The sequence below is a fragment of the Pituophis catenifer genome, unplaced genomic scaffold (assembly GCF_029215685.1).
Source record: "Pituophis catenifer annectens isolate HBS135680 unplaced genomic scaffold, rPitCat1.0.hap2 SCAF_17, whole genome shotgun sequence".
Taxonomy (NCBI): Eukaryota; Metazoa; Chordata; class Lepidosauria; order Squamata; family Colubridae; genus Pituophis; species Pituophis catenifer.
Window position 1 is genome coordinate 1,696,397 of NW_027256897.1, and position 13,514 is coordinate 1,709,910.

Genomic DNA, 13,514 nt, shown 5'->3' on the forward strand with positions numbered 1-13,514 from the left:
GGAAGTGACGTTTTTTGCTGTCCCCAGCCTCCAGAGCCTCTCTAGGAGTCTCAGAAGGCCCGAAATTCAGTTGGCCGGCGCACGCATGCCATAGATTTGCCATCACGGCCCTAGGCCATTATGGACAAATGGCTGCCCGGTTCTCTTTTTAAAAACCTCCACAACTTCTGGAGGCAAGCTTTTCCATAGATTAATTGTTCTCACCTGTGTCTCCGAATAACAGAGTTGAAAGGAACCTTAGGGGGGTGGGAGTGTCTTCTAGTCCAGCCCCCTATTCCATTCCAGACAAGTGGCCGTTCCTAAACCCAGTTCTAAAAATCTTCACCTCTCTGGCCGTAAACCCGTGTTTAGCTCCCTTTCCTCGGTCTCGGTGCAAACTGTAACGAGGGATGAAAACGTGACATTCATCCAGCACTGAATGCATGAGACGAAACTCCCACCTTGATACTCGGTTCAGTTTGAGTCATGATTCGTGTCCAAAGCCCCCTCCTCACTCGAATACCCTTCCTTTCCGCAGGTGTCTGTGCCCAGATTCGCCGTGGGGATCGTAATAGGAAGAAACGGCGAAATGATCAAGAAGATTCAGAACGACGCCGGGGTTAGGATTCAGTTTAAACCAGGTTTGTTTCTTTTGGTGGTCTGACCCAGGTTTCCGGTGAGGCGCTGTAGAACAGGGGGTCCCCAATCTGTGCCCCCCCCACCCGCCTCCTACTCGCCTGGTCCCTGGTGCCCAAGAGATTGGGGGCTACTGTTCTAGACCAGGAATGGGGAGCGATGGCCCCTTTATGACTTGTGGACTTCAACTCCCAGAATTCCTGAGCCAGGCTGGCTCAGGAATTCTGGGAGTTGAAGTCCACAAGTCTTAAAGGAACCATCGTTCCCCACCCCTGGTCTAGACTATTTATGCATAATATGGTTTAATCGTGGCTTAGTACTTTAGGCTTGCATTTTAATATATATATTTTGTAGCCTAGACTACAAAACTATTAGTTTTGTATATAATAGGTGTAACTCAATAATATCTTTATCATCCTCGACGTACGACCCTAATTGAGTCCGCAATTTTGGTCGCAAGTCATGACGGCTGTAAAGGGGAGATGATCATGTGACCTCACCCAATTTGTACCATTTTTTTGTGGCCGTTGTTAAGCAAACCCCTTTTTTCTCTGTGTGCTTTTCGGTGGATATCTTTCGTCGTGTGCAGCCTGCTTAAAATAAAACGGCTGAAATTCAGAAAGCTGGCAATTTAACCCAAGTTTGGGGAGGGGGGGGTTTATTAACGCAAATGCGAAACCTTGCAAGCAATGAAATTAGTGAGATTTTGCACATCGCTTAATTTATTTTATGTGTTTATAAGAACACGGCAAGGCTCTGCAGGGAGGATGCCGCTAGGTAGTCCTCGAATTACAACAGTTAGTGGCCGTTGGAGGTTACAACAGCGCTGAAGAACCTGGCCGATGACCATATTTCATGGCTAGGTGGCTGAGGAATTCTGGGTTGGTGTTCCTGGGGGATGGACTTCACAAGCCTTAAAAGCAGCCACGTTTGGAGATCCCTGCTGTAGATAATCTTTTTGCAGGATTCTGTCTCTCTGCCTTCCTTCTGTTGTTGTTTCACTGGGCTTTTCCCTCGCTTCGTTCCCCAGATGATGGTATTAGCCCAGAAAGAATCGCGCAGGTCATGGGCCTCCCCGACCGATGCCAGCACGCAGGTCACATTATCACCGAGCTCATCCTCACGGCACAGGTGAGTCAGCCTGAGCGCCGGCAAGCTCAGGGAAACACGAATTAACAGAGTCGGAAGGGACCTTGGGGGTCTTCTAGTCCAACCCTCTTCTCAGACCCTAGACCTGTGATGGCGAACCTGTGGCATGCGTGCCACAGGTGGCACGCATAGCCAAATCGGTGGGCACACGAACTCAGCTCCGGCACGCATGCACGCGCTGCCCACTTGATTTTCGGGCCTTCTGGGCCCACCGGAAGTACGGAAACAGGCTGTTTCCTGCCTCCCGAGGGCCTCAAGGGATGATGGGAAAGGCCTATTTTTCTCTCCCCCCCAGGCTCCAGAGCCTTTCTAGGAGCTTGGGGAGGGCGAAAACGGCCTTCCCCACCCCCTCGGAGGCCCTCCGGAGGCTGGAAACAGCCCAGTTGCCAACTTCCTGTGGGACCGGAAGTCTCGTTTTTTTGCTCTCCCCAGCCTGGGGAAGGTGAAAACAGCCTTCCTCACCCCTCCGGAGGCGGGAAACAGCTCGTTTGCCTACTTCCGGTGGGACTAAATGAGCCATTTCCGGCCTCTGGAGGGCCTCCAAGGGAGTGGGGAAGGCCATTTTCGCCCTCCCCAGGCTCCTAGAAAGGCTCTGGAGCCTGGGGAGAGAGAAAAACGGGCCTACTGGGCCATCGCGTGCCAGGAGCGGGGGGGGTCATGCGTAGGGGCAGGGCACATACGCGCGACACCCCCCCCCCCCATAGCCATCACTGCCGTAGACCATTTGGCTGCCCAGCAAAGAGCCAGCAGTTGCCTCCGGCTGCTTTTGAGCAGGGTTGAATTGCTCTTCTAAGAGAGGGAGAGGGACGGGCGCGATGCCGAATGACGGCAGTGTTTGGCCCAAGGAATTGAATTGAATTGAACTGATGAGCAGAGGACTCCGGCTGGAGAAGACAGGCCGGGGAACTGAATTACAGGGAGTCCTTGATTTACGACTACGGTCAGGATTAGAATTTCTGTTGCTAAGCCCCGGTGGTTGCCGTGGTTAGAATGCGGTATGGCAGGGTAACTCTGCCCGCAGTCTGGAGTTCGATTCTCACCAGGCTCAAGGTTGACTCAGTCGTCTGCCTTTCCCAGGTCGGTCAAATGAGGACCCAGATGGTTGGGGGGTGGGGGGGCAAGAGGCTGACTCCGCAAACTGTAAAAAGCACCGTGAAGCGGTATATAAGTCTAAGGGCTATTGCTAAGCAAGGCAGTTTCTAAGTTGAGCTGTATCCTATTTTACAATTTTCCCCCCTCACGGTTGTTAAGTGAATCACACGGTCGTTGAGTGAATCCGGCTCCCCCCACCCCCCACTAACTTGGCTTGTCAGAAGCCAGCTGGGAAGGTCGCAAAAGGCGATCACATGGCCCAAGGCAAGGCAACCGTCGTACAATACATGCCAGTTGCCTCCAGTGCCCGAGCTTGCAACAGTCATAACTACGAGGGAATCCTGCGACAGTCATAACTACGAGGACTGGTCGTAAGTCGGGGTTTGTTTTTTTTGCAGTGCCGTTGTAACTTTGAATAGTCACTAAGTGAACAGCTGAAGTCAAGGACTACCCGTACTTCATTGTTTCCAACTCAAAATTCCATGAGGACTAGAAACTTGGGAGGAGAGCCCATTATCTGAGAACAGGCAGGCTGGGTTTATGCTTATTATCCTGATGCAGAATTGGGAAAGGGACTTTTTTTTTGGAATTCCAGCCTTAAATTGGTTTGAGGGCGGCGGAGGGGGGGGCGGCGGGTGGGTTGTTGCAACCCGCCAGGCATTTCACGCGTGGTCAGAGGTGGTGTCGTCTTCGCTTCCAGGAGCGCGACGGTTTCGGCACCCTCACCGTCACCCGGGGCAGAGGGCGCGGACGGGGAGACTGGAGCCTGGGCACGCCCGGCGGCATGCAGGAAATCACTTACACGGTGCCGGCTGACAAATGCGGCCTGGTGATCGGCAAAGGTGAGTCGCGGGGTGGGGAGGGGGGGGCGAATGTCAGCCTTCTTGGACAGCTTGCAAGGAAGAAGAAATATCCGGTCCTTGTAGCTGTGACCGTCATCACGGTGGCGCAGTGGTCGGAATGCAGGACTGCAGGCTGACTCTGCCCAGTGCCAGAGGTTCGATCCCGACGGGCTCGAGGTGGACTCAGCCTTCCGTCCTTCTGAGGTCGGTAAAACGAGGACCCAGATTGTTGGGGGGGGGCAGAGGCTGACTCTGTAAACCGCTTAGAGAGGGCTGTAAAAGCACTGTGAAGCGGTATATAAGAGTTATTGTTAGTCCTTCTCCACTCCCTCCCTCCCTTCCATCTTTCCTTCCTTATTTTTTTCCCACCTTCCCTATTTCTTTTCTTTCTCCCTCCCTCCCTCCCTTCCATCCATCCTTCCTTATTTCTTTCCCACCTTCCCTATTTCCTTCCTTCCTTCCTTTTTCCCTCCCTCTTTTCTTCCTCCCTTTCTTATTTCTTTCCCACCTTCCCTGTTTCTTTTCTTCCTCCCTCCCTCCCTTTCTCCCTCCCTCCCTCTTTTCTTCCTTCTTTCCTTCCCTCCCTTCTTTCCTTCCTTCCTTCCTCCCTCCCTCCCTTCCATCATTCCTTCCTTATTTCTTTCCCACCTTCCCTATTTCTTTCCTTCCGTCCTCCCTTCCTTTCTCCCTCCCTCTTTTCTTCCTTCCTTATTTCTTTCCCACCTTCCTTATTTCCTTCCTTCCTTCCTTCCTTCCTTCTTCCCTTCCTTTCTCCATCCTTTCTCCTTCCTTATATCTTTCCCACCTTCCCTATTTCTTTCCTTCCGTCCTCCCTTCCCTTCTCCCTCCCTCCCTCTTTTCTTCCTTCCTTCCTCATTTCTTTCCCACCTTCCCTATTTCTTTCTTTCCTTCCTCCCTTCCTTTCTCCCTCCCTCCCTTCCATCCTTCCTTCCTTATTTCTTTCCCACCTTCCCTATTTCTTTCCTTCCGTCCTCCCTTCCTTTCTCCCTCCCTCTTTTCTTCCTTCCTTATTTCTTTCCCACCTTCCTTATTTCCTTCCTTCCTTCCTTCCTTCCTTCCTTCCTTCCTTCCTTCCTTCCTTCTTCCCTTCCTTTCTCCATCCTTTCTCCTTCCTTATATCTTTCCCACCTTCCCTATTTCTTTCCTTCCGTCCTCCCTTCCCTTCTCCCTCCCTCCCTCTTTTCTTCCTTCCTTCCTCATTTCTTTCCCACCTTCCCTATTTCTTTCTTTCCTTCCTCCCTTCCTTTCTCCCTCCCTCCCTCCCTTCCATCCTTCCTTCCTTATTTCTTTCCCACCTTTATTATTTCTTTCTTTCCTTCCTCCCTCCCTCCCTCCCTTCCTCCCTTCCTTCCTTCCTTCCTTCCTTCCTTTCAGTTCTTGAAAGCAGCGAGCCAATCCCCTCGGAAAACAACTATCAGAGTCGGAGTTGTCCTCCATGGACTCTTTCATGGGTGGGAGGGGGGAGCGGCGAGAGGCTTGAGACCGGCCCCTTCACCGGTCAAAGGCTCCCTTTGCATCCATGTCCGACAGCTCGCAGCAGCCTCTTCGGAGCCCCGGTGAGGGGGGTAACGGGGGGGACGGGACCGGGGCGACGACTGTATTTCCATGATAAACCCAGTCGTCTTGAAAGCCTCCTCCCTGTCACCATTGGGCTTTTTAGCCTGGTTTGATTAATTGCTTTACGATTCTGTGTCCAGCTGTGGGTCCGTCCGTCCCCCTCCTCCTCCTCCTCCTCCTCCTCCGTTGCCCCCCCCCCTCGCTTGAAGAAAAGCAGCCCCTTTTCTGAATAGCCGTCTGCAGACAAGCCCCATGTGTTAAGCAGGTGACCGGCCTTTTGTGAAAAGGGGGCGAACGCCGAACGCGCTCCCTATCTTGGCTTGCTCTCTTTCTCTTCGGCCCTCCAGTCTTTGGCCGAGGGATGGAGAAGACGCCGTCGTCCATTCGGAGAGGTTGGCATTGATCATTTCGTCCTCCCTCCTGACGTGAGCCGACTGCCGTATGAAACTTGGAAGCCGTCCCCCGAAATTCCTCTCTTAGATCCGACTCAGATCTCCCCCTCCTGCAGTCAAAAGCCTCGGGAAGAGGTTTAATTCGTCTCACCGTTAAAATAAGGAATACTGTACGTAAAGTGTAAAATAACAAGATTAAAACACGACCACGTTCAATGGATCTTGCCCAGAAATTAGCAACATTAATTGAATTCTGTCCTCAAGCGGCACGGGTCAGGGAAGGAAGGACGGGGATACAGGTAGTCCTCGACTTAACAACGGTACCCATTTAGTGTCCGCTCGAAGTTGCAACAGCACTGAAAAGAAGTGACTTACGTCCATCCAATCACACTTGACCGATAAAGAATTCTATTTCACACTTACGACCAAGGTCACAGGATCAAACTTTCATATTTATGACGGCTGCAGTGTCCCTGGGTCACGTGATCACTTTTTGTGACCTCCTGACGAGCAAAGACAACGGGGAAGCCGGATTCACTTATCAACCGTGTTACTAAATTGCTGCAAGTGATTCACTTAACGTCCACGGCAAGTAAGGTCGTAAAATGGGGCAAAAGTCACCTAGCAACTGTCTCACTTAACAACAGAAATGTTGAACTCAAAAGAGGAGGAGGACTATAACTCACCGTCTCCTGGTAATTGGCCCAAGATCACCCAGCCGGCTTTCATAGCTAAGGCGGTACTAGAACTCCCTGTCTCCTAGTGATTGGCCCAAAGTCATCCAATCGGCTTTCATGCCCAAGACAGGACTAGAATTCACCATCTCCTGGCGATTGGCCCAAGATCACCCAGCCGGCTTTCATAGCTAAGGCAGGACTAGAACTCACTAATGATTGGCCCAAAGTCATCCAATTGGCTTTCATGCCCAAGACAGGACTAGAACTCACCGTCTCCTAGTAATTGGCCCAAAATCACCCAGCCAATATACCTAAGGCGGGACTAGAACTCACCATCTCCTAGTAATTGGCCCAAAATTACCAAGCCAATATACCTAAGGCGGGACTAGAACTCACCGTCTCCTAATGATTGGCCCAAAGTCACCCAGTCGTCTCTCATGCCCAAGACAGGACTAGAATTCACCATCTCCTGGCGATTGGCCCAAAGTCACCCAGTCGTCCCTCATGCCCAAGACAGGACTAGAATTCACCATCTCCTGGCGATTGGCCCGAAGTTACCCCTCGTTTTTCACTCCTAAGGCTGCACTAGAACTCCACCGTCGCCTGGTATCTAGCCTGGTGCTTTCGACCATCATTCCCAGGTTGTTGTTTTCTAAAACAAATCCTCTTTGCAGGCTTCGGACTTAGCAAGATTTTCTGCAAGGCAGATCAGGCAGGGTTGAAGCTGTTTTTGAAACGCCTTCTCTCAACCTGTTGCAAGGCGGCGGGGTGGGGTGTATGTGGGGAGGGGGGCGTCTTTGCCTGCCTAGAGCGAATGTTCTCAGATGCTGAACTAATTGGTCCTTCTCCCTTTCGCCTTTGGTTTCTGGCCGGTCTCAACCCCCCCGGTCAGAAGGAAGGTCATCCCACCTCCCCGCCTCGTGTGAAGTTTGCAGCCTAAGAATCGAGCCATTGTGAGCCCCGTGGAGGAATCTTTTGTTAAGCAAATTTCATTAAGACAGCGAGACCAGAAACCCTCCCTCCGGGTATCTCTCCTTTGGATGTCTTGTTCCCTTTTGGGAGCGAAATTTTCATTCGTTGTGCTCCACCCTTCTACAAGACTTCCCTTGTCAGGACCGGTTCTTGGCAGCCGAAGGTTTTTTTTTTTTCCCACCAGCCCCTGGCTAATTCTACGCGGAACCGGCTTCAAAAATTCTTCTTACAAGGCAGCGTTGACCGGCAAATCCAATGCTTGGGCTCTGTGTTTATTGGAATACGGCACTTCGGCAGGAGGTTTTATGCTTCCGGTGCGATCTTGTTTCGTTCGCGTCTTGCTCCCAAGCGAGATGGGTGGCATATGAGTTGGATAAATAATAAAAGGAAGTTTAGAAAGGAAATAATAAAATAAGAATAAAATGCACTTGTTGGGACAGGGCTGTTAAATAGATAGATTAACTAGGGGTGGCATGTTAGCAGCATTCCACTATCTCAGGGGCTGCCCCAAAGAAGAGGGAGTCAAGCTATTCTCCAAAGCCCCCTGAGGGTAGGACAAGAAGCAACGGGTGGAAACTAACCAAGGAGAGAAGCAACTTAGAACTGAGGAGAAATTTCCTGACAGTGAGAACAATTCATCAGTGGAACAATTTGCCTCCAGAAGTTGTAAATGCTCCAACACTGGAGGTTTTTAAGAAGAGATTGGACAACCATTTGTCTGAAGTGGTGTAGGGTTTCCTGCCTAAGCAGGGGGTTGGACTAGAAGACCTCCAAGGTCCCTTCCCACTGTTCTCTTCTCTTCTCTTCTCTTCTCTTCTCTTCTCTTCTCTTCTCTTCTCTTCTCTTCTCTTCTCTTCTCTTCTCCTCTCCTCTCCTCTCCTCTCCTCTCCTCTCCTCTCCTCTCCTCTCCTCTCCTCTCCTCTCCTCTCCTCTCCTCTCCTCTCCTCTCCTCTTCCCTTCCCTTCCCTTCCCTTCCCTTCCCTTCCCTTCCCTTCCTCTATTTCTCTATTTCTCGTCTATTCTAAATGACCGAAGACTGTTCTTGCAAGGGGAATGTTTTACATTGAGTGCTATGTGGCCAAGGGTTTAGTAGCTTTGTGAAGTCATCCATTTTAGCGGCTTTGAACGAGAGGCTAAACTTTAGAAGACAGTATCTGTAGCTCTCGGTTAGCCGGGTCCTTGGTGCTCTCCGATCTTGGTGGTTTTTCTTGCAGACATTTCAGTACCCGACTATGCAATAGCATCAGTGCTAGGTGGGAGTGGGGTTTTGTAGAGTGGAGGAGGTGGAGGTGGAGGAAGCTCCATCACTAGAAGTCTTCCAAGAAAAGACTTGGTCTGGGATGGTGTAAGAAGGTTGGACTAGAAGATCTCCAAGATCCCTTCCAGCCTTGTAATTCTAAATACTCTGTGAGTTGCTGGGTGGGTGGGTGGGTGTGTCCCTCTTGGTCCTCTCCATGCATGCCCCAAACACCAAGCTTAGCTGTCTCTTGCTCTCTGGGAAAGGGCCCCTCCCTCCTGGGACTCTGGACTGCGGTCCACCACAAGTAAACCATGATGGTGTCTACCAGAAGAAGAGGCTGAAAGCAGCCACACCCAAGTTAGATGTGCATCTTGGAGATATAGAACCTCTTGTAGTGGCAGATCTGAGGCTGGGTCATGAATTCGGGGAAGGGCATCAGGACATAACAACCTTCCAGGCCTGAGCTCTCACCCTCACCTTTCTCCTGCCGCAGGAGGCGAGAACATCAAGAGCATAAACCAGCAATCGGGGGCTCACGTGGAACTCCAGCGAAACCCTCCTCCCAACACGGACCCGAACGTCCGGATATTCACCATCCGGGGCGTGCCCCAGCAGATCGAGCTCGCCAGACACTTGATCGATGAGAAAGTGGGAGTAAGTCCTGTCTCCTTTCATGGTCTCGGGCCAGTTTGGGCAATACAGCCCCCCCCTTCCCCAAACCAACCCCCAGCCCCCCATGTGGTACAGGTTTGCCGTTGCGGGATGCTGGAAGGTCTAGTTGGAAGCTCCCGCGAATTAATTTGTTTTCCTGTGCAAAAATGAGAATATTTATCTCATATCCATAATCTGCAAAGGCAGTTGGGCTGTACTTCTCAATGCGAGGGAGAGAGAACCACGGAGAAGCCAGTGCTTGTCGGAACCATCAGCTAAAAAAGCAAACATTCATTCATTCATTCATTCATTCATTCATTCATTCATTCTTCCCACCTTTACTATTTCTGCAAATAACTCAAGGTGGCTTATCTACCTAGTCCTCCTCTTTCCTCCTGTTTGGCCCACAAACAACCATCCTGTTAGGTGGATTAGGCTGGACAGATTGACCCAAATCACTCAGCTGACTTTCAGAGCTAAGGTGGGACTAGAACTCACCGTCTCCTGGTGATTGACCCAAAGTCACCCAGCCGGTTTTCATGCCTGAGGCAAGACTAGAACTCACCGTCTCCTGGTAATTGATGCAAAGTCACTCAGCTGACTTTCAGAGCTAAGGTGGGACTAGAACTCACCGTCTCCTGGTGATTGGCCCAAAGTCACCCAGCCAGTTTTCATGCTACAGGCAATATTAGAACTCAAGTCACCTGCTTTCTAACCTAGCACCTTCACCACTAAACCATGGTACCACTGGAAACCATTTAAAGCATAAAGTCCAAGAAATACCCAGCTGATGTCCATTTGAAGACAAGTCCAACCATATTTGTGTCTTTCTCCAATGATGGGAAAAGATTCTGGATTTTCAGAAGCCCTGGGAGCTTGTGTCCATAGCTGACCGTCTCTTCCTTTCACCCTGAGTATCACTGAGTCGCCCCGAACACTTTCAGGGTCACCTTGTCATTCAAACATGGGGACTCCGGTCTGAGTGACATCCACCCCCTCTAATGATGTCTTTTTTTCAGGGCACCAACCTAGGTGGGCCCGGAGGATTTAGCCAGGCTCCTTTCAGCCAGCCACCTGCGACGACTCATCAAAAGTAAGATTTTTTCTCCCCCCCCCTTTGTTTTCTTTCGTTTTCTTTGTTTCTCCCAGCATCACCGGTGCTTGCAACCTCAACTGCAGGTCCGTAATGTTGCATCGTTCTGGATGCTTTAGAGATGCAGACAAAGGCAATTCTCTGCTTTTTGAGACACGGCCTTTTGCTTCTCAAGGTCAGAATCAGCAGAGGCCAGTGCTCATAGGGTTGTTTTTTGTTTGTTTGTTTTTTTGCGGGGGGAGGCAAACGGGGGACGGAGGTCACAGCATCCGAGAGACAAAAGAGACAGGCCTTGCCACCACGAGCATTCGGCTTCTGCATTGTTAGGTAGTGGTTCGTTCCCAGACCGAGGAAGGTTCAAGTCAGAGTTGCGGTTACAATCCCCTACAAGGTCCTGCGTGAGGGATGAAAAGAGATGCTGCTAGTCCTCCATTCCTCCAGTACTAAATAATGGCGAATACTTGTAGCTCGGTGTTGAAATGAGGGCATCCTTAATGCTCTCTGAGGTTGGGTGCTTTCTTGCAGAGGTTTCGTGACCCAACTAGGTACCATCATCAGTGCTAGAAGGGAGTGGGGTTTGTGGCGAGGAGGAGGAGGAGTGTGAGGTCCTTGATGCTCCCCGAGTTTGGTGGTTTTCTTGCAGACGTTTCATTACCCACCTAGGTTACATCATCAGGGCTAGTAAGGAGTAACGGTATCTTGTCATCCACAGCGGTCCTCAGGCGTTCATGACCCAAGGCTGGGGAAGCACTTACCAGACGTGGCAGCAACCAGGACAGCAGGTCCCAAGTAAGTCCCTCCCCATCCTAGAAATAATATTTTCTTTGGGTGGGGGTGGGTGGGTACTTGGGGCAGGCAAACCCCCAGTAGCCCACTCCTGGTTCAGACCCAGAGGGTGCATCCGGCTGCTCTGTAACTATTTCTTTTTCGTTCTTTGCTTCCCTTTGGGTAGGTCAGCAAAGCCAGCAGCAGAATAACCAACCGGATTACAGCAAGGCATGGGAAGACTATTACAAGAAGCAGAGTAAGTACCTTCAGACTTGCAAGGTTCTGTTAACGTAGCTTTAGAGGACAGTCCGATAAGAGGCAGCATAGCCCAGAGCTGCATAATGGGCAGAGAAAGAGGCTCAGAAGAGACCGTCCCTAGTTTCTCAGGCTGTAGAAGGGACAGTGGGAGATTTGTACCTTCAGACTTGCAAGGTTCTGTTAATGTAGCTTTAGAGGACAGTCGGATAAGAGACGGCACAGCCCTGAGCTGCATAACAAGCAGGGAAAGAAACTCAGAAAGGAACCCTCCCTAGTTTCTCAGGCTGTAAAAGAGACGGCGGGCGATTTGTACCTTCAGGCTTGCAAGATTCTATTAAGTTAGCCTTACAGTAAAGTAGAATTAATTCAACCTGTTCTATTAGCATGAGCCCTGGCCCAAAGCTTAGCCCGAAGCAGGAATCCCGGGGGCACGAGTTATTGGGGAATAGGGAAGGTGGGCTACTCCCCAACTTCCTCGTCAGCATCTCCTTTACCCCCTCTTCTCTCTCTTCTTCTTCCTCCTCCTCGCCTTCCAGGTCACGCTGCCACAGCTGTTTCCCAAGCCAGCAACCAGCCAGACTACACAATGGCCTGGGCAGAGTATTACCGACAACAGGCGGCCTACTACGGGCAGACGTTAGGGCAAGCTCACAGCCAGGTGGGTGTTTCTCTTGCACTTAGTTGCCGCCTTTAAGCCCACCGGGCAGCGGATCAATTCTCTGGATGTGCCCCCACCCCCTCCCCTCCCCGTGAACGAAAAGAGCAGGCCAGGAAAGCCGTCAATCCTTGACAATTCACAGCCAAGCTTGATAACACACAAAGAGGCTTAATTTAATTTAAGTTCCTTTGCAGTAAGATATATATGTGTGTGTGTGTGTGTGTGTGTGTGTGTGTGTGTATGTTAAATAAAATATATATATTTTAAAAAAGCAAAGACATTGCAAATAAACTCAACATGTTACGCTCAACCAAGACAGAAATAAGCAGGTTTATAGGACACTGGAAAAGTCTCGAGGCTGCCTGGGTTTTGACGTTATGCCAGCCAACCGCAGAAACCAATGAATAAAGTCAAGAAACCTCTTAAACAAAGAGCACGGCCAGTCCTCGACGTACGTCCACCAACGGGCCCAGAGTTTCTGTCCCCAAGCAAGGCAGTTGTTAAGCGAGGTTCGCCCCTTTCTTACCACCGTTGTTAAGTGAAAACACTCCGGTTGTTAAGTTAGTCTCGCGAAGCCGGCTTCCCCCATGGACTTGGCCCGTCAGAAGGCCGCCCAAGGAGATCACGCGACCCTGAGGGACCGTCGTAAGTGTGAACACTGGTCATAAGTAGCTTTTTAAAACTGTTTTTCACTCTTAACGGCCGTTGCAGCTTCCCTGCGGTCCACGTGATCAAAATTCAGACGCTTGGCAATTCACTCATACTTATGACCGTCACAGTGTCCGTTTCCCCCCCCCCCGGGATCGCGGGATCCCCTTTTGCGACCACCTGACAAGCAGAGTCAATGAGGGGAGCCAGATTCATTTAATGACCATGTTCCTAACTTTAACAACTCTGGCAAGAAAGATCATAAAACGCAGAAAGTTTGTTTTGTGGGTTTTGTTTTACAAAGAAATTGCAAAAACTTTTGCCCAAGACACGGATGAAAGGGGAGTAGGCGAGAAGTGTGCGTGGGATGGGGATGATGGGTCTGGTTGTCTTCCCCACCTGCAGGGTCAAGATAGGCACTGTTGAGCATTTTTAATTCTGTTTCCACTCACTTTTATATTTTTTTGTTCTTTATTTTTTCAGGAGCAGTAGAACAACTGTTTGATTCTTCTTCCTTTTTTTCCTTTTCCTTGGAATCATTGTGGAAACAAACCTTTTTTGTAACAGAGGTTTCTAGATTTGCAACCGTTTGAAGATCTTTCTCTCTTTCTTTCTTTCTTTCTTTCTTTCTTTCTTTCTTTCTTTCTTTCTTTCTTTCTTTCTTTCTTTCTTTCGTGAAACACTAGTGGTTAGGATAATCTATACTGAACTTTTTTCTAAGAATCAGGAACAATTAGTAACGTGTACTAAACTTTACGGACATGCTACGTCATCATTTTCTTCCTTTTCCTTAATTTTCTGCTTTTTGTTTTGTTTTTGTTCTTTTGTTTTTCGGGGAGGATTCATTTCCAAAAAAATTATAAGGAAAAAAAAAATGACAG

At 50.0% G+C, this 13,514-nt stretch overlaps 1 protein-coding gene across 2 annotated transcripts in view; it reads left to right on the plus strand.

Moving 5' to 3' along the window:
• The window catches only part of FUBP3 (far upstream element binding protein 3), a 40,699-nt gene extending 27,490 nt beyond the window's left edge, over window positions 1-13,209 (plus strand). For both annotated transcript variants that reach the window (XM_070955484.1, XM_070955485.1), the window contains exons 11-19: window positions 518-620; window positions 1,646-1,746; window positions 3,557-3,698; window positions 9,051-9,211; window positions 10,228-10,301; window positions 11,014-11,090; window positions 11,254-11,325; window positions 11,864-11,985; window positions 13,117-13,209. In XM_070955484.1, coding sequence (XP_070811585.1) covers window positions 518-620; window positions 1,646-1,746; window positions 3,557-3,698; window positions 9,051-9,211; window positions 10,228-10,301; window positions 11,014-11,090; window positions 11,254-11,325; window positions 11,864-11,985; window positions 13,117-13,125 — 861 coding nt within the window. In that variant the 3' untranslated portion in view covers window positions 13,126-13,209. The remainder of the gene's footprint in view (window positions 1-517; window positions 621-1,645; window positions 1,747-3,556; window positions 3,699-9,050; window positions 9,212-10,227; window positions 10,302-11,013; window positions 11,091-11,253; window positions 11,326-11,863; window positions 11,986-13,116) is intronic.
• The last annotated feature ends 305 nt before the right edge of the window (window positions 13,210-13,514 follow it).